Source organism: Vanellus vanellus (genome assembly GCF_965231255.1).
Source record: "Vanellus vanellus genome assembly, chromosome: 4".
Classification (NCBI taxonomy): Eukaryota; Metazoa; Chordata; class Aves; order Charadriiformes; family Charadriidae; genus Vanellus; species Vanellus vanellus.
Window position 1 is genome coordinate 67,827,571 of NC_138909.1, and position 25,794 is coordinate 67,853,364.

Genomic DNA, 25,794 nt, shown 5'->3' on the forward strand with positions numbered 1-25,794 from the left:
AACAGCACTTTAACAAAGTAAGGAACAACACAAGAAAAGGAGTAATTCCTACTTGTACCTTACAAAGTCTTTATGAAAGAGCATAGAATTTGGCAGAATTCTGAAGTATTCTTTCCTCCTTGAGGTAACTCGTGCTGGCAGCAGACGGCCAGCGTGAAGAGACAGCAGCTAGGCAGGAGATGAACTCTTCTCCTCCATTCCAGTCAAGACCATTTCACCATGCTAACAGGGCTAATTCCTTTATCCCAAAACACTACAACAGCCATATATTGGCTTTCATCACCTATTTTCTTTTGCTAAACACAGACACTTCCTCCAAGTCATTCACTTACACTGAATAATCTTGTCCAGGAGTCCCAGAATGATACCACTGGTTTTTATAATATATTAATGTCAAGATAGTGAATAAAACTATGATGTAAAAGGAGTATGTGGTGCATGGGGAATAGCATCCTTACTGAACTACTCAATTGGCTTTTTTTCTTATTATAATTGCACTTAGGACTTAGAAGCATCTGATATCAAAACTCTATTAAGAAGCAGCACACAATATAATCAACAATAACATGTAACATAAAACACATTTGCCTTTAGTCAGGAAAAACAGGAAGAAAAAAAGACCAATTTTCATTGGTTGCATAGCAGTGTTACACAGCCACAGCTAACTACACAAATAGGAATGCTTTGGAAGCGACACTTGCTATAACGTGTACAAACCAATATCATGTATTTCAATCTTCATATATTCTGCTAAATGAGCAGTCAATATCTTCTAGTACTGCACGACGTGAACAAAGCAATTATGAGAGGTGACAAGGGAGAATTAAGAATTTGCATGAAGCACCACTAATGACCATAAAATACAGGGTCTAATACAAATATATTGCATGGTACTGTTTGGAACTACCTGTATTTCAGTATTTATGTTTTTTGTTGTTCTTTTAAAGAACCTGTAGACAGTTATTGCACACATAACTATTTAGGAAGAGCCACAACATTTCAGTAGTGAAAAATATATTAATGCATCAGATACCTTTTGTGCACGCACAACCATGCATGAATGATGTCCAGTTATGCAAATATACTTTAAAGTGCATACAAAACCAGTTATGTTATATGTCAAAACTCAGAGTTAGATTCTACTGTCATCTGTATGATGTAGAGAGCTTTGGGACTATAAAAGCTGTATCTCAATCCCAACTTTCATACTGGCTGAAAAACAGCTCTTTAAAGAGTTGGAATTAAATTCTTCCCCCTCCTAACACTAATTATTTTGCAAAAAGATCATAACTAAAGATTGTGAATCTATTTCCCTCTTGCTTTATATCTTAGTACAAACTGAAGTTATGAAAAACATTTAAAAATATAATGCAAATTAAAAAGATACTACTTTGATTTCATCAAGTGAAACCAACTACATTCAAATCTGCATGCTTGCCATGAAAGGAAAATATCAAAAGAAAATCTCCCAGTGTTTTCATTAGTTTAACATAGAGTCTAAAGCCAGAATCAATATATTTCAACAATTAAAATCAGAAGTTACTTGGATTGCCTCAGTTATAAGTGTAAATATACAGACGCAGTTAAAGAAAGTGCTAACATAATCCCCCTTTGCCAATAAGAATATTTATTTCATGTTCAGAATAGAATATGAATCCTTATCCACATAATCAAAAGATTTACCAAATGAGAGTAGCAGGATACTTCCACATCTATACCAAATTGGAAGATTTTAGATTTCTGCACATAGCTCTCAACATGACAAAACCTCATTCTAAACTTCACAGCATTCCCACCATAGCAAATCTATCAAACACTTGATACTTACAAAGATCTTAGAAAAGCCTGAAGGAGGAAAAATAATCCTCTACATTGATGATATTCTACATTCTTTAGAAGCCAGTATTTCATAAAGTAAATCTAAAATAATTGGGATGTGTCCTAATCAGAATGATTTTTCAGATACAAACTTTATAAAACATGCAAAACTTTCTAGAACTTTGCAACTACTAGGAACTACACGCGCTCAATCCATTCAGGATTGATCCACCTATGGTTTAGAAGTTTGCATTTCAAAGAATATCTCTGAATAATAGCCTCTGTTCTCAGAAATCAATATGTCCCACTCAAATTACACAATCCTTTACTGGTAAAATTTCAAGGAGCTATACACCCACACTTTAGAGTGAAGCTATTCTCTCTTATTTTTCGAACAAATAAAAATTTAATGTGCGAAATTTTGAGGTAAGGAGAAGAAAAAGGGTCTTGAAATAGAACTAAACTGTACTGAGTGTACCTCTTATACCAAAATATAATGCACACCTTGCCCTTCTGAACAGCACTTGAAAGAGTGCTCCTGCAACAAGCGCGAAAGGCTATGGAATATATTGTCAAGAGAGAATAAGTAAAGATCTGGAGGAAAGTGGAACTCACCACGTATTTACTGAAACATACCAATACAAATAAACTAAAACTTTTTTTCCTTGAAAAAGAAAGTTGATTTCTAGACAAGAGGAAATATACATCTAGACCTCAATACAATGTTTGATATAGCACAAGAGAAATTAATGCGAATGGACAAAATGAGAATGAGTATAATAATTATCAAAAAGGAGAATGTATTATGTATGAGGAACATGGGAAAAGTTGCACTGACAGAGAAGACAATGATAAGTCGCTGAAATGAAATGAGGTTAATAGAGTTGTTCCTTTAGGCTCACTATTGAACCAACATTATTTCAAACATCATTAAAGTCTCTGGAAGAAAAAGGCGGAAAGTGCTGATGACGCAAAGCTCTGAGGTAACATTAACAGAAAACAAGGTCAGGAATGTCCTAATTTAGTCTGTAAGATTCTAAGATAAATCAGAGAACCAAAGGAAATTCATTGAATTCATTTATAAACATAATTTACATCATATGATCACAGCCCTATTAATTTTACTGCAAAGGAGGAGGACATCCATCCACCTGCTTGTCCATTTGTATGGGCTGAACCCACTGTTAGAAAACATACTTCAAATTGTAGCGGTTGCACATCTGGCCTCAGCTCTACTACTCAGCAAAGAGGAATTATCGACATAAAGAATGTAAAAGAATGAAAAGATTAAGGTCTTCCCTTCTTCCTTCAAGCCAGAAGTTATTTCTTGTGCACTTGAGATGGAAATCCCCAGCGTAACCACAACCGCCTCCTCCTCTAGACACCGGGAGCATCCCTTTCCCAGTGACCTCGTCCTGTATTTTTTCTCACTCTGACACTACCTAGTGATGGAAGTACAATGTTTATCTAAAAAACCTACATTTTTTTTATCCTGAAATAACTGCTTACTTGTTTTAACAGTGTGTAGAGATGCAAGATTAGAAATAGAAACAATAAACATGTAGATTCCTGCAACTACAAAATGTAGATGAATGGTGCAGACTTGCTGTGTGCCTTTGCCTACACTTAATATATACACTGTTTTGCTGAAGCCAGCGAACTTGCTCCTCGGTATTGCTAACGTTTTGGAGTAAATTTACAAGCTAAAAGTGGACTCAAAATTAGTACAGATCTGTGTTTATTTTAAACATTATTTTACACGAAGATCCAGTTAGAAAAGGTAACATTTTAGAAATTAAAGTATGTTCCCCGTGTTAAAGTTCCTTAAAATGGCAATTCCATTCTCAAGAAAAGATTTTGTAATACACAAGATTACTCTGCCATGCAGTTTGCAGAGATCAACACTGTAGGTCTGCAATATGGCAGAGAATTTTCTCTTAAAGCCACTAAGAAAACCAAAATACCTTATTAAATAAGATTTTAATTATTTTAACACCCAAAAAAAGAGCCAGTAAATGTAAACATTCAGTCAAAAGTCAGTGTGTCTAGACTAAGGTCAAACTGAATAGAATTGATGCAAACAATTAATGTGAGGGATTAGAACAACAAATGGATGTTGAACTTAGAAGAAAAGCAGGAGGGCAAATGGCAAATCTCCCCTTTAAGTAGTACTACATTGCGTATATTGACGCTAGTCTAATGCTTATGTGTTTCTCAGAGCAGTGGTTCACACAGTCCTTATGACCCATTCCCTTTTCTGATTATACCTCAACATACACTGAGTGAGGTGATGGGAGTTCATATATCAAGCATTTAATGAAGCAGGCCATTCCTCTCTACCCACTATCTGCTATGACACATTTAGAGACAGTGAAACTCAAACAGAAAAGTTGTGAATAGCACACTTGTTAAGTTTGGTTCGTATTTGTGGAATATGCTTTTACAGGAATAGGGGATGATGAGAGAAGGCTGTTAGTTTCAGAAGAAAAAGCATAATAGCATAACTTCTACTTCTTGAAATCAAGACAGAAGAAATAGATGGACAGATTAACACCTCTGTGTATGGGGAAGAGAGGAAAAGAAGACGACATATTTGAATAAGTCACTAGATAATATCACATGGGCATTAAACCAAGCACCATGTCTCACCATTGCATGTTTTACAGTGACAGCATACAGGATTTCAACTGCTTGAAAAGAGGACAGTAATTTGTGGGCATGTTTACCTTCTGAACTCCTGATTCCCTCAAAGCAAATGCTACATATTATTACATGGGAGACTTAAATCCAGGTATTATGTAAAAAAAAACAAAATACAACTAGGGCAGCTTGTAAATCATATTTTTCCACTATATATTTGACCTATATTTCCTCTCAAGTGTCAGGTCTAAATTCCCCATACTTTTTAAAGGCCCCAAACTCTCCAAGTCATTCAGTTGCTTGAGCATGTCATTCAAATTAACTTTGTAGTTTGGAGGCATCGGAATATATAATAGAAATTATGATTACTATATAACATACTTACATAATTATGCACTTCATATACAATGTAATCATTATATATACAAGATATACGTATATATAGTCCAGAGAGAGAGAGTATAGTGCAGTATATATGTGGACAGGCTGTGCAGAACTGTACTGCAGATAAAAAAGCAGTGTCAAGCTTCACAGCAGAAGTTCACAAACTGAACTTAATGCAGAGTTTCTGTATACTTTTATGTCCCAATGGAAGAGCTCACAGTTTGTAGAAACAGGAACACCCATAATTTCTATGTTTTAAAAGGAATTCAGCACAACTCTCAATAAATCAGTAACTTTTATAAAGTGATAGTAATGTAGATGTTCTGGGACACTCTGCCCTGGTGAAACAGCTATAAAAGAATTGCCATCCTCATGTCCCCGCATGAAATATCTAAGTTTTAAAAAGATACGTACCACTGTAGAGTTTTATCATGTCTGCTGTTAGAAATCTTTTTATTATCAGATATGCAGTGCCAGGCTCTGGTAGTGAACTCCAGTGAAGAACTTGCTCTAGTATATTCTCTGTATAATGCAGAGGACGTTCTGAAAAATGCCAGAGGAAAACAAACAAACAATGTTGAAATAAAAAACCCACCAAGATTGGAGGCCCTTAGAAGTTTCACAAGTCTATACACAACACTGTCTCATCCACTTTGAGCTACAGAAGAAAAACACTGCTTTCAAAATATGACAATTAGGCATTTCATTGACTTTCTGCAGCAACACTTTTGTTGGCAGGGTCTGCACAGGTAATGAATATCAAATTAAACATGCATTAGTCCAATGTTCAGCAACTCTTTTGTATTTAGTTATGAATATTTTCTCATGTAAAGACACTAAAGCACTGCTTTCAAATGAAATGCAGAAGTTAGGAACTATCCCAGGGCATACCTAGTTCTTGCACAGACCTGGCACCTGCAGCTATACTGGGCCTCCTTGGCCTAGGCTCAATACAAATATGAATCACCATAGCTACCGATTCTCTGCAATCAAAACCCAATGAATTTGGAGCTGTTGAAATGAAAAAACCAAACTGGTATAGATTATATTGTCTGTTAGTGATCAAAGCAGACTGGGATAGACTCTTGGTTTTATTACATTCCTTTTACTAGAAGGGAAGAGTACGTGGTCTTACTAGGTCTTCTCCTTCTTGCTGTGATTGGGGAATTACCAGACTTGCTCTTTTATATTCCAACCTCATAAGAAGAGCACAGTAAAATTAAAATACGAGTAGATGGAAGCATGTCTAGATTGTATGGGTGCACTTCAACACTTCTGTTGCTCAAACATGCATTTTTTGCTAGGTATCATCCACCCTAGAAGAGAAACTCTGAGACCCTTTCCCAGTATGGAAAAACCGCAGTGATCATAGAATCATAGAATGGTTTAGGTTGGAAAGGACCTTGAAGATCATCAAGTTCCAACCCCCCTGCCATAGGCAGGGACACCTCCCACTAGATCAGGTTGCCCAAGGCCACGTCCAGCCTGGCCTTCAACACCTCCAGGGATGGGGCCTCAACAACCTCTCTGGGCAACTTGCGCTAGTGCCTTACCATCCTCAAAGTGAAAAACTTCTTCCTAATGTTTAATCTGAACCTGCCCTCTTCCAGATTAAAGCCATTCCCCCTCGTCCTATCACTACATGCCCTAGTAAAAAGTCCTTCCCCAGCTCTCCTGTAGGCCCCCTTTAGGTACTGGAAGGCCGCAATAAGATCTCCCCACAGCCTTCTCTTCTCCAGGCTGAACAGCCCCAATTCTTTCAGCCTCTCCTCATAGGAGAGGTGCTCCAGCCCTCAGATCATCCTTGTGGCTCTCCTCTGGTCATGCTCCAGCAGGTCCATGTCCTTCTTATGTTGGGGACTCCAGAGCTGGATATAGTACTCCAGGTGGGGTCTCATGAGAGTGGAGTAGAGGGGCAGAATCACTTCCTTTGACCTGCTGGCCACACTTCTTTTGATGCAGCCCAGGATACGGTTGGCCTTCTGGGCTGTGATCGCACACTGCTGGCTCATGTTGAGCTTCTCACCAATCAGCACCCTCAGGTCCTTCTCCTCAGGGCTGCTCTCCAGCCATTCCCCGCCAAACCTGTATTTGTGCCTGGGATTGCCCTGACCCATATGTAGGACCTTGCACTTGGCCTTGTTGAACTGCATGAGGTTGGCTTGGGCCCACCTCTCCAGCCTGTCCAGGTCCCTCTGGATGGCATCCCTCCCCTCCAGCATGTCTACCTCGCCAAACAGCTTGGTATCATCGGCAAACTTGCTGAGGGTGCACTCGACCCCACTGTCCATGTCACAAAGACGTTGAACAGTACAGGCCCCACTACTGACCCCCAAGGAACGCCACTCGTCACTGATCTCCACTTGGACATTGAGCCGTTGACCGCAACTCTTTGAATGCGACCGTCCAGCCAGTGCTTTATCCACCAAGTGGTCCATTTTTCAAATCCATGTCTCTTCAATTTAGAGACCAGGATACCATGTGGGACAGTGTCAAAGACCTTGCACAAGTCCAAGTAGATGACATCAGTTAGTCTTCCCTTGTCCACTGCTGCTGTAAGCCCTTCGTAGAAGGCCACCAAATTTGTCAGGCATGACTCGCCCTTGGTGAAGCCATGTTGGCTGTCACCAATCAGCTCCTTGTTTTCTATGTGCCTCAGCAGAGTTTCCAGGAGGATCTGCTCCATGATCTTGCCAGGCACAGAGGTGAGACTAACTGGCCTGTTGTTCCCTGGGTCTTCCTTATTTCCCTTTCTGAAAATAGGGGTTATGTTTCCCCTTTTCCAGTCAGCAGGAACCTCGCCAGACCGCCACAACTTCTCAAATATGATGGCTAGTGGCTTAGCAACTTCATCTGCCAGTTCCCTCAGGACCCCCGGATGTATCTCATCAGGTCCCATGGACTTGTGCACCTTCAGATTCCTCAGGTGGTCTCGCACTTGATCTTCACCTACAGTGGGCGGTTCTCCATTTTCCCAGTCCTCGCCTTTGCATTCTACATCATGGGCAGTGCGGCTGCAGTCCTTGCCAGTGAAGACTGAGGCAAAAAAGTCATTGAGTACCTCAGCTCTGTCTCTATCCCGGGTAACCAGTTCTTGCGTTTCCTTCCGGAGAGGGCCCACAGTTTCCCTAGTCTTTCTTTTCTCGCTCACATACTTAAAGAAGGATTTTTTGTTTGTCTTAACGTCCCTGGCCAGATTTAGTTCTATCTGGGCTTTAGCTTGTCTAACCCAATGCCTGGCTGCTCAAACTATTCCTCTGTATACCTCCCAGGTTACCCACCCCTGTTTCCACTCCCCATAGGCCTCCTTTTTCCTTTTGGCTCCTTTTGGCTTTGGCTCCTTTTGGCTTTTTCCAGGGGCTCCTTGTTCATCCATGCAGGCCTCCTGGCTTTTCTGCCTGCCTTCCTTTTTGCAGGGATGCATCGCTCCTGAGCTTGGAGGAGGCGGTCCTCGAATATTAACCAACTTTCTTGGACCCCTCTTCCCTCCAGCGCTTCATCCCATGGCACCACACCAAGCAGATTCTTCAAGAGGCGAAAGTAAGCTCTCCCAAAGTCCAGGGTGGTCAGCCTGCTGCACAGCTTCCTCGCTGCCTCGAGGGTCTCGAACTCGACCATTTCATGGTCACTACAGCTCAGGCAACTCTTGAGTGTGACACTGTCTACCAGCCCCTCCTTGTTGGTAAGAACAAGATCCTCTCCTCGTTGGCTCCTCAACCACTTGGAGAAGGAAGCTGTCGTCAATGCAATGTCAATGTCATCAACGTGTTAAGAAAGTCCAGCCAGTACTCCCTATAAACCCCAGTTCAAACACCAAATGAAAGTAGGAAAGATCTTGCAATTAGTTTCTAAATCTGCGTTACCAGACCCAGCAGAAATCTGAGTGTGACGTGTACCGCAACACAGCCTGAGGTATTATACAAGGCAACACTGACACAGATGGAGGGAGACCGTACAGTTCCCCTCTCTCTTAATCCTTCCTCTGTGCACACACGCACCCCCCGAAAGCTTTCAAGTGCTCAGTAGTAAGCACCTACTGTAATTCATGAAAGCACAAAAACCACAACAATGGTATTGTGGGCTCAACTTAGAGCAATGGATCCAAGGGCAAAATCTCCCTTTGGAGAAAAGTTCCGAGTTCCCACTTGCATACCAAGTTATGTGGGTCAGGCCTTGAGAAGAGCTGGGTACAGCACCTGGAAAGTCACACCTGTGTCACACTGCCATGTGAGGTCAGGCTGTCTAGTCCCATGTCTCTTGAGTACTGAGGGGAAAAGTATGCCACCATAATCTCATTTTTCATTTCTGCTAGGGTAGATGAATATGAAATGTCAACAGCTGCTTTGGGACTGTCCAGCACTACACTCCAGCAGAACATATTTTCCTGAACACCTGAGTTCCAGAAAGCAGCAGCTACAAATAACAGACTTAAGTGACAGAAAAAACTACCGCTGTTTTAGGATGCAAAAAAACTACGTTACCTGTAGACTTGTTACACCACTTATATAAAGTTTTTATTATTCAAACATGACAACAAAGCAGACTAACAAAAAATACCATTCTGTAGACAGCAACTCAGTCCCTACTTTATAACACCATTTCTTCTGGCCCTTTTGTTTTAAGTGGTCAAACTTTTAAAATTTCTTTTCAACTTTTGGGAAACTGTGGACTCTGATGTGATAAAGTTAAAACGATTGTTGCCTTTGTACAAGAGAGAAAAATCCATTTTAAGGAGAAGACCTTTACAAACCAAAGGCGGTAAACACTTGGCAAATCACCACATCTTCCTAGAACACCAGCACTCCCAGAGTAAACACCTACTGTTTTATTTATAGTTACATTTAAGACCATCTGTCATCATGGATTACACGGTACATAAATCATCATGCTGAAATGCATTAGCTATTTTACTGGCAACACACCTCATTTACACACTATCCATCAAGCACAAATTACTGAAAAAATATATACACCCTATTTTGTAAAAGCATATGGTATTGAACATTCGGCATTAGGTTAGATAAATTTATGAATTATGTCAACTTTTCTATATGCAAATAATTTAGTTGATTTTTAATATTGCAATTTTAGTCTTTTGAACAGGAAGCAGTCAATACATGCATCCAATTACCCTTTTACTTAGGTCATCATATGCTGCTAAATATCCAAAACTAGTCCTTTTCACCTTAAACAACATTAAGTATCAGGAGAAAATTACTTTTTAGAAAATATAAGATTCTAATTTTCTTGCCTTCTCAGGGTTCGTTTTCAGGGCAGTATATCTTGAAAAGTAAAATACCTCTCACAAAACTTCAGGATTGAGTGTGACAAGCTGAACACTGCCATGCACTGGACAGGTACCAGACCATGGCAGGAAGACAAGCAGAAAATTCATTTCTGTCAGAAAGACACTGGGATCATTAATGTATGTTCGAAACAAGCAAGCGAGTTTTGCTTCTGTCACGGAATCTCTACTTATTTGTACATGCCTTAGATTACATAATGTTCAACAATGTTTGCTAAATGACACTAATAAGATCAACTTACAGCAGCAAAGACTCAAGTAATTTTTTAGTTCTTTAGCGTCACGTTTGGACCAAAAACTGCACAGGACTACTTTTCTCTGTTATTTTCTCCATGTTTCAGCCTTTTGAAAATCTTGCTAGATTCAGCCATAGCACCACAGGATTCTTCCTGACTAAGTGCCTCTTACTACATGCATGAATTTTATTTTTCAACGTTTTTAATTCCGTTCGCCTGTTCTGATGCACAGATTCTTCCAGAAAGGGCTCCATGGAGTAAATATTTCACCAACACAGTCTCTACTGATTGGAGCCAGGTGCTGAATTAGGACTTTATTTAGTTTGCTTTTTGCTTGTTTATTTTGGTTTTAAAACACTGGTATGCCATTTCTACTCTGCATTGCAAACTCTTGTTTCCATGGGATATGCTCTAATCCCTTGCCATTATTTATTGTCCTATATAAGGCCTGTAGCATGTCACTCTAAGCTTAATTTTGCTGATATTCGACAGTCATTAGCTCAGGCAACATTTCTAGCCCACACTAAAATACTAGCTGTTGCACCAAATACTTCAAGAAGTTGCTGCGGGGTCTATCATTTGTATTTACTTTTACATTCTCTTGGCCATACCTAGTTTAGTTTTCATTTGCCTGTAATTGTTATATATCAAGTTTAAGAAAATAAAATTCCCCCTTCAAATTTTTCCATTACTCAGTCAAAAGAATTTCTACAATTTCTCAGGATTTCTAGAGTACTTGTAGGAGACATCAGGACTCTTCTAAAGATAATAGATGCTAGCGTTCTTTGTCAGTTGACACCTGCATCTATGAATCTGGAAACTCTGTATTACAGCTCTACACAGCATCACCACAAGACTGCAAGATGCAAAGAGGGATCAGGATCATTTACTTTAAGTCAAAAGGGAGAATGCACTTCCATTCTCTCTATTGATACTGCCAAGGTCAAGACTGAGCATATCAGGAGTATTAGTAAATCTGAAGAGATTATTGTAAGCGCATCTGAAAATCAAGTGCAACAAAACTATTCAAACAATCCTGGAACATTTAGTAACATTAGTTTTCTCCAGATTTTTATATGTTTGGTTTTTTTTTTTTTCTTAACTTGAAAATGGGTATCTTCACTACAGAAATAAACTAGTCCACTATACAATTCTGTAACATGAAAATAAGAGCAGCGACTTACTATGAATCGCAAATAGACGTTGCTTTTTACTAAAAGCATATTTCTGTCCCCCATGTGTTCTTCTGTCCCCCATGTATTCTTCAAAAATCAGGTGACATAGTGAGTATTCATCAAAATGTTTTTAATGTTTTAAAAATGTTTAATAATGTTTTAAAAAAAATCTCTACTACTTTATGTTAAGTATCTCTAATAGTAAAGTGCAAGCTCCAGCATTCATAAAACACTCCCAGTGTTAAAACCTCTTTACTGTTCATGAATATTGTGACCATGTGACATTTGCTCTTGTTGGCAGCAGAACCATATTTAAAACAAGCGTTTCAAGACTCTCCTAGATACACCATAATGCCACTTGCCATAAACATAGGATTACACACTTCATGCCTCCTTTTTCATCTACACAAATAAAATAATTGGCTAAATAATAAAAAGTATTCTTTCCCTTAAGTATCACTAGCACCTTCTCATTTCATTTTCCGAAAAACATTATTCCTTATAAAAGCAACTGTTGACATTCTGATAAAAATAAGTTTCTTCTCCGAGACTTACTGGTAAGACCTACTTTTCTATAGCTGATGACTAATGAACTGCAAAACAGAGTAATATAAGAACGTTTTTTTGTCCCCCAGTTTATAAGCATTTTAAAACAATTCATCACGTTATTTCTGGCAAAGTGTAGAAAGAAATCACGCAGATGCCCCATTAACCAACTCTCAAACAATGGCATGAAGGCTAATTTTTGGTTTGTTTCTAGGAACTTTTTAGTAACTCTAAGCTTTTGATTATGTTAAGTATTGAAAAATAAAAATAATAACATTTGATGAACATGCACAAATTTAAATGTCACTAACCTAGTTCTCCGTTTTCAAGTACTTCAAAAGCAGCCCAGATATCATCTTTATTGGGAATAATGTTTTTGATTCCTAAAACATCATTAGTTAATTCTTCTGCTTCCATCAAAGGTGATACCTGTAATACAATGAGTCAGTTTATAATATATTATAACTACTAATTTCTGATTTATTTTTTCAAAATCTTCCTCCCTGAAATTGACTTAAAAAACAAAAGCATACATACTGAGTTGGAAACCCATAAATTATTTGTCAGACTCCAGCATGCTTTCCTTATTTTGTCCCATGAAATCAAAGTTATAGTTTTTAGCTGACTGATAACTTGGTAAATTGAAATGCCTTTTCACTACCCTTGAAAAATTCAGAAAAAAAAAAGCCTTGATATGTTTTCTTGGGTATGGGAAGGTAAATATTACAACAGTAGCATTTTTTTTTTAATCTTAGCAATGCATGTTCCCACTGTTATTCCTATTAAAAAAGCATGTCTAATGTGCATGTATGTATGTGTGTATCCGCGTGTACCACTTACATGTACAAACACAAGTATTTGAGAGTCATATGCTGAACAAAACAAAAAGGAAAGAGAAAAGGAGAGGCTTAACATTAAAAAAAAAAAAAAGAAATCGCATTGCCCTAAATTTTTTACTTCTTTCTTAACAGTATCTATCTTTTGTCATTACAGAAATGACTCTTTTTCCTCAGCATCCAAACAAAAGAACACTACTACATGGAGATGAGTGTGTTTAAAATACACAGATACAAGGCTGAAAAATCTCAATTGTAGGAAGTAACAATCTTTGTTTTCTTAGCACTCAAGGAAAGCAGATAGTCCCTGGCGAAAAGAAAAGTCAGGAGGAAGGCCATTTAAATGGCCTTGTACTATTGAATAAAACCAGCATTCACTGTGTACTTGTTAATGTGCTTGTGTGTTGCACCTCTAGAGCTGTGAGAATTTATACCACTGTATACTGCAATAAAACTTAAGGAGAACATCTCCCCTTTAAAATTGTATCATAATGTTCTCCTTAAAAATACATAATAATCAGTCTTTACAAAATTTAGGTAACACAGCAAATTTAAAAGAAGAATATTTAAAAGCATAGCAATAGATATAAATTCATACTTCCATTATGTAACTATATAAAAACATGTATGAAAATAAATTTGGTGTATGTCATGTGAAAGTGCTTAGTAAAAACACTGTATCACTTTTGTATACTAACCCTGATTATAATACTACAGTCTGGCTCCTTTCTTTCCACGTACACTTCAATAAGCAAATCTCCAGCCTGGGAAACCTAAAATAAAACAATTAAAAAAAAAATTAGACTGTCTTTAAAAGCATGTTTAAAATATTTTTAATAGGGATAGTACAATTATTATCCAGTAGATGCGCTAGAACCTACTGAACTCAACCTTTTTTTTTCCTACCCACTTATTTACAAAAAAAGTCCAAATGTTGACTCTAATGGGAAAACCTGCACTACATTCACTTTTATTTGACTAGTGTAAGGAAAAAAAAAAAACCTACCCACAGATTCAGGAGGAAAATCCAAACCCTGACTAAATCCAACAGAATCATATCAAACAAAATGAATACACTTTATAAATATACATTCAACAGCAGGAAAACTAGGGGGACACGAATTAAGTGGAAATTCGAAACGTATATTTAAGACTGCGAAGTCTAAGACATGCATGTACCTTAGTAAGCTAAACTGCCAGAATCATAACTCTGATTTAGAGGTTAGCTAGGTTCACTTCAGAGCCAAAACAGATCAATAGATTTTAAAACCACGAAAAAGGACAGGAACACCCGACTAAAATGAGTTTGTTAAAAATGAGAGGAAAAATTACAGATAACAGAATATTTCAGTGATACAGCTGTTTGCACATATCCAGATAATCAAAATTCATTACTACGAAGACTACATTTATGATTATTAATCACAATGAAAACTTGTCATTACATGCTTAAAAGAGGAGAGGAATCAAAACAAATACTCTTAATATCAACCTCTTCAATACAGCTCTTCAAATTTGTTGGACAGATATCTAAATTTTATGTACAATGCTAACATTTGGAATAATTAAATGATAAAACAAATATATTACATAACGTATAATAGTTTAACATACTTAATACCAACAAACATAATTTAAGAATGTCTAACAATATGAAACTTAAAGAAATTATAAAGTCTATAAATCCAACATTTTATGATCAAGGAGAAAAATCTGATTAATGAAAAGAAATATAGTATTTTCCATCGTTAGTAGGTTTGCTAATCTACAGCAATAAAATTACAGTTAAAAATGATTCAGGTTTTGCCTGCTCTACTTCCCTTGCAGTATAGTCGTAAGCATCTTCAGAAAACTTTAATTTATCCCAGTACAGAAAATATTTTCTAAAACTCATCATGGTGATGATCAGAGCATATGAAGGAAAAATAAGGTAGAAAACTGGACTTTTCAGGAGGTATACCCTTTTATTAATAAGCCACTATGAAGAATTAATAATCAAATTAACATTAAGAATAACAATTTGTGTCTTAATTTTGAGAATGGTATTCATAGTGATGTTATTTATGTATATATTACTACCAAGAGGAAGAGGTTAAGAAAAGTGAAAAAACATCATATATAGAATAAGATATGGAGAAAACTATAGAAACAGGCAAGCTTTGGGATACATTTTGACTAATTTACAGAAGCTAAAACTACATTTCTAAAGAAAAATAAATGGCAGCACTCAATTTTCAAGAGCATTAACATTCTGAAAAGCGGTGACTTTAAAGTTAGTTTAGCCTCTGAGAATAGAAAACTAATGGAAACATTTGTGAGAAAAAAAACATTACAAAGCTACTTTGAAGAAAGCTGCTTAATTATAGTGGCACAGACTCAAAAAAGCTCATTTAGTTGCAAAATTTGCTTTTCAGATGATATTACGGAAAAAGGTTGGAAATAAGAATGAAGCTGACATTTGATTTCCACTGGGCTCATGTAAACAACTGTATGGAGAGAAAATGTGATATAAATTACAGCAGCAAACAGAAACAGCTGGCATAAGTATATGGTGGACAGAAAATGAAGAGCAGCTAATGAAGTGCCACCTGGAACAGAACTTCAGTGACATTTCAAACACGAGAACTTCCAGGCCTTCAGCAGAAATTTGGTTCAGTTGTTCTCAGAACCCTCTGCATCACTAGCCTGGAGATAATACTATTACAGCAACCTATATACTTAAATGTATCAAAAGTCTGCATCACTGATTTTCTCACAAATATGCATACGTTTTGATGCAATAATGTCAGACTGTCAGATGTTAAATGGAAAGGATTCTTACACACAATTCTTAATTGTAGCTGCTCAAGGCCGACGTTGGCAGTGACCCACGCTGTTACATCACTCGGTCTGCACCATGTCATCAGTTTTAATGGTAATGGGAAGCCCATCCAAAAAAATTCCCAAAGAGCTACCTCTCCTGCACGAGCCTGAAGTCCAACCTCTACGCTATGTGGTCTGCAAATGCACACCTTCCATATGCATGGTCTTGCAAACTGTGTACAGGCTGAGTGATGGTAGCTACTGGCAGAAGAAGCAGAGCAGCTGAAAAAGATTACATTTCAGCATACCCCTTTCCTTTCACTGAAATAATGAAAGATACCAAGTTAAAGCTACACCATTCCAACTAACCACTGTTTCTATTCTGAAAACGTTTATCCTATTGTAGGAATGTCCTGGCAAATATAACTCATGACAATTGGCTGGGGTCCGGCTACTCTTCATACGGTGTTAAGGAAAGCATCAAATGCTAACTTGGACATAACAACAGCAGTTTACGAGAAGCTTATAGGGCCAAGCCTGGTAAAATATAAAGTGTAGGCATCCGTACAATCTAGTTTTCTGAAATTATTAGTAATATGGACTTCATACTCATGACAGAAGTGGGGTGGCTGACACCCCAGAGGGCCGTGCTGCCATCCAGCGTGACCTGGACAGGCTGGAGAGCTGGGCAGAGAAGAACCTAATGAGGTTCAACAAAACCAAGTGCAAGGTCCTGCACCTGGGGAGGAAGAATGCTAGGCACCAGTACAGGTTAGGGGCTGACCTGCTGGGAAGTAGCTTGGAGGAGAAAGATCTGGGGGTGGTGGTAGACAGTAAATTATCCATGGCCCAGCAATGTGCCCTTGTCGCCAAAAAGGCCAATGGAATCCTGGGCTGCATAGGGAAGAGTGTGGCCAGTAGGTCGAGGGAGGTCATTCTCCCCCTCTACTCGGCACTGGTGAGGCCACAACTGGAATACTGTGTCCAGTTTTGGGCTCCCCAGTTCAAGAGGGACAGGGAACTGCTGGAGCGAGTCCAGCGAAGGGCAACTAAGATGATTAAGGGCTTGGAGCATCTGCCTTATGAGGAAAGGCTGAGAGAGCTGGGACTCTTTAGCCTGGAGAAGAGAAGGCTGAGGGGAGACCTTGTTATGGCATACAAGTATCTAAAGGGTGGGCTGAAGGAGGATGGAGCCAGGCTCTTTTCATTGGTTCCAAGTGACAGGACGAGGGGCAATGGGCACAAGTTAGAACACAGGAAGTTCCGTTCAAATACACGGAAACAGTTCTTTACGGTTCGGGTGACAGAGCACTGGCACAGGCTGCCCAGGGAGGTTGTGGAGTCCCCTTCCCTGGACATTTTCAAGACCCGCCTGGATGCAGTCCTGAGTAATGTGCTCTGGGCAATCCTGCTTTGGCAGGGGAGTTGGACTAGATGATCTCTAGAGGTCCCTTCCAACTCTGATAATTCTGTGATTCTGTGATAAATGTAAAATATTAACAAAGAGGAAGGTCAATTTTTTTTTCAAAAGCACTAAGTGTTAGCCCAGGTCTGGCTCTAACGTATTCCCCCAGCAAAACCTACTGACACCACCATGCACAGTTAAGGAAATGTTGAATTCTTCCAGAGAAGAAGTTCATATATAAACTCTCAAAACACCCTTGTAACCACCTAGAAGAAGCTTCTTTAATCAGTGGGGTTCAGGAAGGAAATACTTCGAAATAATAGCAAGTGTACCATCTTTGATCAGAATTACCCCCTTCTGCATTGAAGTGATCCCAGGCATTAGGCATCTGTGCATGTCACATGTTATGTGCACATGGAGTTTCAGGAAAATGTATTTTTAAATTGAAACACTAGTTACATTAATCATGCCTACTACAGAAAAATTGGCAACTGGCAGAAAAGGTTCCAGAGCTTAATTCAGAGGGGAATAGTCACAATAGTTCATAGTCACAATCAAATTGTCTTGAGGACTCCATTCCTCAGTTGCTATATTCAAGGGGTAATAGGCTGACATAACAGAGAATGCAGTCCCTATCCTTAAAAGCAGTTCAGACTTCAATTTATCAACCATTAAAAGGCAGAGGTTTTGTTCCAATGTCCACTGCTTGTTTAGAAAGCTAAAAAGAAAAAGGCTGTTATCTCTGCGGCAAGGGCTCTCAAACAACTAAGGTCTCCTGAGTTCATGTTTGCTGTCTTGACTTCTGGTGGCTCTTTTTCCAGGAAATGCCATACAGAGTAAAGATACCAATGATTTGCTAAGATCCAAAAACATTTTCTAATTCAAGCTCAGCATTTCATGAGGTCTTCAGATACAATATTGACAGAGATTAATTAATAAAATCCAGCAGCTCGGTTACTCTTTTCCTCATAACAGGTTGCGAAAATGTGTGCTGAATATTAAGAATTCATGTTTTCCAAGTAGGAATCTGGAATCACTTCAGATACACAATTTAAAAATGCCTCAGTGACCAAGTTTGAACTAGGAATTTTGCATTACTTATTTTCTTTATAGGGAGAAGAACATCAGCCACAGCTTAAGGTGAGATCGTTGTCCTGTTTGGGAAACAGGAAAGTTGATCATTCTGTATACTATTTTCCATTTTATGCCATTCAAGTCCTTACTAAAGAATAGAACCATAAAACAATGTACGCAATTTATAGTGCAAATCCATTTTGCCCATACAATACAAATAATATAGAATAAAATATTTGATTAGGTCTTAGTAGTAAAATATTTCTAGAAAAGAGTGAATAAGGTGGTACTTCAGTACAATAATTTTTCATTAATGGTCAACTTTTTTGTTTCCTTTTCACACTGAGATTTTCTAGCATACAGGTATTTGTTTACGTAACAGTTTGTATGGAAATCCATAGCGTTTGCTCACATAAGGTCTTGAGCAATGCAGAAAGAGACTAAATAGATTTTTCTGTGTTTAATTTCACAATAGCAATCCTCAAAACAATCACTTACATACATAGGTATCCAACGAATTAGCCTTTTTTATTAAACCTTTTCTATTTCTTGGTACTTGAAGTTTCTTTCCTTACTTAGGACTGGTGCCAGCTTGGTAAAGCCAAGGAGCTTAAGCCATCTAATCACTGAACTCGTCCAGGATACGCTCTGAATGAGCCCACTGCCAAGCCCAAGGATTTGAATTCACATTTCCAAGACAGTGACATAACAGGTAGGCTCTAAATTATTCCAGGAGATTGTAAAGTTGTGGAAGGATTCTGAAGGGGTGGAATCAGATGCAAAGGAAATAATACACTCCACTGCAGGTAATAATGCCATACCACACTATAACCACAGATATTCAACAGAAGGAAAAATGTATTCAGGCCGGCCCTTACCTTGCTCAAGGAAGCATTTAGCCTCCTCCTTCCTCATCTGCATATTAAAATGGAAGAAAATGCTCAAGTTCTCCTCTAGAAAGCACCTTAGGGTGATGATTTGGGTCTGTGAGGCAGTATCTGACACACACACGTTTGGGCATGCAAGAAAAACAGAGAAAAGCAAGAAAAGAGGCTCCTTCCTTCAGCATCCCAGCTAATGGCTAGGTCAGAAGGCTCCTATGCAGCATGCATACTGTTAAGACTCCAGTCTCCCTTCGCTACCCATTTCACAGTTAATTTAAGTGCTTAATCTGGGACAGAAAAGTACATCTGGGATCCAGAAGCCACGCTCTATATTCTTAAAATGGAAATATTGCTTCTTACATGACACAACGCCTGAGTTCATGCCACCAGAAACCTAACAGCACGGGTCTGGAAAGAACCAGGGCACACTCCGACCAGGTCTCTTCCCTGAGCAACTGAGGTCCCAAGATCACAGAGCGAGCCAGGGAGTGCTTCTGCACCACAGGCAAGGTTAGCTCACGTGCACCTGAGACCTTTGGACTGTCACAACTCTGTGGTATGCAAACACAAGACCTCTTGCCAGAAAAAAAAAAAAAAAAAAAAAAAAAAAAAAAGCAGTGCTGACATGGAAATCATAGCTGTGGTGCAATGACTTACTCTAGAAATTATCTGAGAAAGCACTTAATGAATACAGCAAAACTTTACAGATAAACCCAGGTGATAACACTATTCAGTGAAATTTAATATCAGTGACATGTCATCTGTAGGAGACTCAGTAGGCAGACTCCATATCCAGCTGAGACGCTCTCATACGTCATATCTAAGTATTTAGCACTTGTTTACCTCACAGTCCTTGGAGAACTTTTTTCCCATGGGATGAAAAAAATAGATTGTCAAATGTATGCATTTAAATACAATTCCTAATGCATCCCTTTTTAGTCCATTCTCTCCTTTTAAACTGAAGTAGGAAGTGCCATTTTCTTCAATTTTCTGTTCTACTTGTAAAAGCATTCTCTCTGAAACAAAAAGTAGTCATTTCTACTATGTGTTAAGAATGACTGAGAACAAATTTGACAGTTGGGTACCACTGAAAAACATGAAGCCCTTTCACTGCTACTTTCAAAATTTTAAGTACTACAAAGCACTGCAAATAATCCCTTTCTATTTATGAGGCCTCGATGGATGAGCAAAGAGCTCCTGAATGAACTCAGATGTACAAACGAAGTGGAGAAGAGATGGAAGCAGGGACAGGTGACCCAAGAAAAGCATAGAGCTGCTGTTCCATTGGGCAGGAATGAGGTTAGAAAAAACAAGGCTGACCCCGAGTTGAAGCTTGCAAAGGGCAACAGGAAAGGATTCTACAAGTACGTAAACAGCAAAAGGGAGACTAGGGAAAACATGGGCCTGCTGCTGAACAGGGCAGGGGACCAGGTGACAAATCACACAGAAGAGGCCAAGGTACTCAATGCCTTCCTTGCCTCAGTCTTTACTGATAAGACTGACCTTCAGGAACCCCAGGCCCCTGAAATCAGAGGGAAGGTCTGGAGCAAGGAAGATCACCCTTAGAGGAGGAAGACCAAGTGAAGGGGTACTTAAAGAAACTAGATGTACACAAGTCCATGAGGCCTGACAAGTAGGACCCACAAGTGCCAAGGAATCTCACTGATGTCACTGTAAAGTCACTCTCACAAGAAGAACACAAGTATTGATCTCGTCTTCAAGAAGGGCAAGAAGGAAGATGCAGGGAGCTACAGTGTGGTGAACCTTACCTCAGTCTCTAGGAAGGTAATGGAGAAAATCCTCCTGGAAAGCTTTTCCAAACACACGGATGAGAACAAGGTGATTGGGATTAGTCAGCATGGATTTACAAGGGGGAAATCATGCTTAACCAAACTGATAGTCCTCTATAGTGAGGAGGTTCAATCCTGGTTCAATCTTCCTATAGCTCCATCTCCCAACAACCTGGAAAGTCCCAGGGAAACCAGTATAAACAGGCCCAATTATTCATGAAGGTTCCAATTTGATTATAAAGTTTAAAATTTCGAGGACTAGCTTTTCAGGTGCTGGAAGCTTTTTAATAAAAAATTTACCAATTTTAGAAAGCCTAGACTTTTAATCTAAAAAAAAAAAAAAAAAAAAACACACCACAAAAGCAAGTCTTTCTTCAATAAGCAGCCTTCTAAATACAATACACCTCATAAAGATTATTTCGCAGTGGTATCTAAGATGGAAGAAATACAGAACAAAACCAATTTATTTGGGTCTTTTCTATATTCCTCACAGCTTCAGTTTTAGACAGACCCACCTAGCCATCACTTGCTATTATGTTATTAAATCCATCCACAGTCCTTAAGTTTCCTTTCTACTTTTTTCTCCCTATCTAATCAAAATGTCTCCACTATCTCTTTCTCTGCTCATGAAACTCCTCTCGTATCTCCCTAATTCTTCCAGAAGGTATTACAAACATTTAACCGTTACAGTTTCCCAGAGTTGCTTGGAAAATATTAATAGTGTAACAAGCAGTAGCAAGCATATTTTTGGTTCTAAAACCACAGAAAAGAATGTATTTAAAAGTCTATGCATTTTCACTATCCTAGGCTTCGAAATTCTATTCTCTAATCTCAATAATGTCTTTCTTATGGACCCCAGAATTAATAAGTTCCATATATCAAATCTGGGGGGGGTGGGGGGAGGGGTGCCATTACCAAGGCAGATGTTTCCTTTCTGCAAGACAGACACTAGAAATAAACTTTCAATTGTTTCCCAGTGACTTGGTCACTCCCCCACAGGCACCAAAAGGAAGAAATGGGCATTCTACCTTGTATATGCACATTCACAGCAGGTCATGATGGTCAGAAATCTTCGTGCTACTCTGACCCAGACAATAAGGGAATATGAGATAAAAATAGGACTTCAGATAGCAATTCACAGAACATGCAATTTCAACATGTACTTGCAAGACCCTTTCTTCTTAATGATGGCTTACAAGGTACCACTAAACTGTTGCTGGAAGAGGGAAGGCAGCAAACAGACAAAGCATTACAGGTTGTTTTTTTTTTTCTGCTAGCTTTCTATTAGTTTCTAAAGCCCTATAAGCTCCAAAATCACTGAAAGCTTCTCTGCTACTTCAGATTTCTGAAAAAGCTTTTAAGCTCCTTACATTTCCTTTTACCTCTCTTAATCCAACCACCTTGGTAGTGTTATGAAACTTACCAATTTTTGCTTTAATTAGGGCTGTACACAAACACCATTGAGACAGTGAAACATGCTATCACTTCACTGTTTCTTACCACTCTGAAGTTATTCAAAAGTTGTTCCAGGTAAGACTGGAACTCGAGATGATTATAAGTGGCATAAGATCTCCCATTTTCTTATATTGTATCCCAAAGTTCAATTTTGCTATTAATATGCATCTGAAGCTTCCCCAAATAATTGTGCTTTGGCGTTCTAGAAATTGTCACGAAATAGTTTGCAGCTAAAGATTCATATGCTTTAAACTCAAAGGGATGGTGAAACTCTAATGAAGAGAGACCACATACACCCAAAGCTCATGAAATAATACGAGTATTAATATACACTTAGAGGTATTTTAAATGCATGTTTAAAATTAAAAGAAAACAGGTCACCATTTTCACACTTGCAAATGTTGAACATTTCCTTCTAGTACAATTTATGAAGCATAGTAAAAGCATGTAGCAACCTGTAAGCTATCCCAGCGCTCAGCCCAGAACATAATTCCACAGTATGCTTTACACAGAACTGTTTTGCTTTATCACTTTATGCGTCTTCTTTTTATTTCATTTTATGTCCTTCAGCTCTGTAGTTAACAACATTGACCACTATACAAACTTAGAAATTTACGTTTAAAAATCTATATATAAAAACCTCAAAAGAACAAAATAGTCTTTGTTAAAATTGTTTTCATACCAGTTTATATTTGCCACTTACCTGAGTGTCTTTCCACCTGGTAATAAAGCTGTTCTCTATATCCATTTGTTTGACCTGGTCTTCATTTATCTGTTTAAAATGGATCATTTTTGATCAATTAATAAGTATAAGGGAGCTAGTATAAAAATTACAACATAAACTTGCAAAGACTTATTTAAGATAATAAACTAAGGTAAATACAAATATAAATATAGAGGCATGCTTACATCTAACAACAGTAAGTAATTAATAATACTGTAACAATAATAGCTATTGTTACAATTAACAATACTGTTAAACATGTTCTTATAGAAGCAGCTACGCAAAATACTCTATCAGTCAGAAACAGCACTTAATTGATGGGACTCATTAGCATAATCTTTACCAAATACACATTAGAAGAGAGAGGACTCCATGAAAAACTGCCAAACAATGTTACAGTGGCACAGTAAACTCTAAACCAAAATGGCTAATATGAACTGCTGCTAAGTAGTATCTTTTCTATCCAGTTGGATTTAATGTTCTTTCTAGGCCTAAGGAATCAAACACCTTCTCTAGTCTTTATTATAACCACAGACCAGAGACTAAGAACACAGGATTCTTCTACGCTTCCTTTCTGATCAGGCCCATAAAATCTGAATAGAAGTATTATTTTTAATAGTCGTAACCTTAAAATTTTCTTACAACTGATATGTTGGTGTCAGCAAGAAGAAAGTGCACCATTTAGGAAAAGAGTAGGTCACAGCAATCCTATAAATATAGTCTTTCCTGCACAGGCTAACCTAGCTGGCGAACAAAATTTAAAGCAGACGTTGTCCACTGAATTAGTTCAAAAGCCCTGCAAATTCTCTGACACTGTATCCAATAGCAAGACCATCTTTAAAAAGATTTCTATATTTTAGCATGTCTAACAGCTGAGCAATTAAGACACTTTAAATTTATCTAAAGATACCTACATCAAAAAGTTGCACATAATTTTTAATTAGATCTTCAATTACATTGACTTCTTCACTAGTTTGGCCTTTAGTTTGAAATAAGCATGAGGAAAACACCATGGCTAGATTGTGAGGGTTCATATGATTGATTTCAGAACACTTCTGCACCCTGTTGAAGGAAAAATAAACGTATTTAGAAGGTTTCATTGTTCCTTTAATTGCCTGATGCTCCTCTAAAGAATATGGAGTGCATTTCAGAAGGAATAACTGCATTAAATGCAATTAAAATACCTAATATTATTTATTCTTCTTTACAGTTATTTCATTATATTCTTTAACTCACATATCGTTACAGAAATGAAAACTTGCCATCTGCATCGTAAGTGATATCAAAATTATTTAGATTAGAGTAGAATAAAAATAGAATAGAACAGTTCAGTTGGAAGGGACCTACCACAGTCATCTAATTTGACTGCCCGATCACGTTAAGGGCTCACCAAAAGCTAAAGCACATTATTAAGGGCATTGTCCAAATGCCTCTTAAACTCTGACAGACACGGGACATCGACCACCGCTCTAGGAAGCCTGTTCCAGTGTTTGGCCATCCTCTCAGTAAAGAAATGTTTCCTAGTATCAAGCCTGAACCTCTCCAGATGCAACTCTGAACCATTTCCGTGCGTCCTAACCCTGGATACTGGGAGAAGAGATCAGCATCTCTGTCTCCACTTCCCCTCCTCAGGAATCTGTAAAGACCAATGAGGTAACCCCTCAGCCTCCTTTTCTCCAAACTAGACAAGCCCAAAGCCCTTAGTTGCTTCTCACAGGACACTCCTTCCAGCCCTGTCACCAGCTTTGTTGCCCTTCTTTGGACGCATTCAAGGACTACTACAACCTTCTTAAGTTGTGAGGCCCACAACTGCACACAGTACTCAAGGTGAGACTGCACCAATGCTAAATACAGCTTTGCAATATTATGTATGGAAGTATGTCCTAAAACTTATTATCTACAATCAAACAAATTATGGAAAGAAATGAGATCCTTCTCAGTTTTATACTTATGATAAAGTTTCCATATCAGTTCTTTCGTTTACATAACGTGTCCTCTTTTAGAAGCAAACACTTAAAAGTATCACAGGATTTTGGCTGTTATACACATGAATTCAAACTACTTTCAGAACAGATAAAACAGCATGTTAATAAATCTGAACTGGATATGCTTAGAAACATCATTAAACACAATAATGGCACCAATCAATTTAATAATTGCGTAAATAGTTTTTAAAGGACATCTGCTATATACCTGGCCATGTAATGTAATTTCTGAGCACAATATCCTGTAAAGAAAAGATTCTACACATTCTCTACCCACTACAATTTGCTAGGAACATAATTTGACTTGTTCAATAGATAATACAGTAATATAATATAGGCCATTCCTGTTTAACTATGACACTGCAGAATCACCCAAGTCACATATTTTTTACACATTTATTTGATATATGTCACACATTTTTTATACTTATTTGATCTAGGAATAAGACATGGTCTTGGTTGCTTAAACAAGTTTATATGGAACAGGCCTGTTTTACTGGAACAGGCTGCCCAGGGAGGTTGTGGAGTCTCCTTCTCTGGAGACATTCAAAACTCACCTGGACGCCTTCCTGTGCAACCTCATCTAGGTGTTCCTGCTCCGACAGGGCGATTGGACTAGATGATCTTTTGAGGTCCCTTCCAATCCCTAGCATACTGTGATACTGTGATATTTTGGATATTGTCTACCGCTACCTTAATTGCAAAATGAAGCAGTGATGAAAAACAGAAAGGATA

At 38.2% G+C, this 25,794-nt stretch overlaps 1 protein-coding gene across 1 annotated transcript in view; it reads right to left on the reverse strand.

The window, feature by feature from the left end:
- ARAP2 (ArfGAP with RhoGAP domain, ankyrin repeat and PH domain 2) overlaps nucleotides 1-25,794 on the reverse strand; it is a 154,750-nt gene that overhangs the window by 20,106 nt on the left and 108,850 nt on the right. Inside the window, exons 23-27 of the mRNA XM_082483122.1 lie at nucleotides 23,989-24,136; nucleotides 23,054-23,122; nucleotides 13,639-13,713; nucleotides 12,416-12,533; nucleotides 5,257-5,385 (exon numbers count right to left, since the gene is read on the reverse strand). Of these exons, the coding sequence (XP_082339248.1) occupies nucleotides 5,257-5,385; nucleotides 12,416-12,533; nucleotides 13,639-13,713; nucleotides 23,054-23,122; nucleotides 23,989-24,136 (539 nt within the window). The remainder of the gene's footprint in view (nucleotides 1-5,256; nucleotides 5,386-12,415; nucleotides 12,534-13,638; nucleotides 13,714-23,053; nucleotides 23,123-23,988; nucleotides 24,137-25,794) is intronic.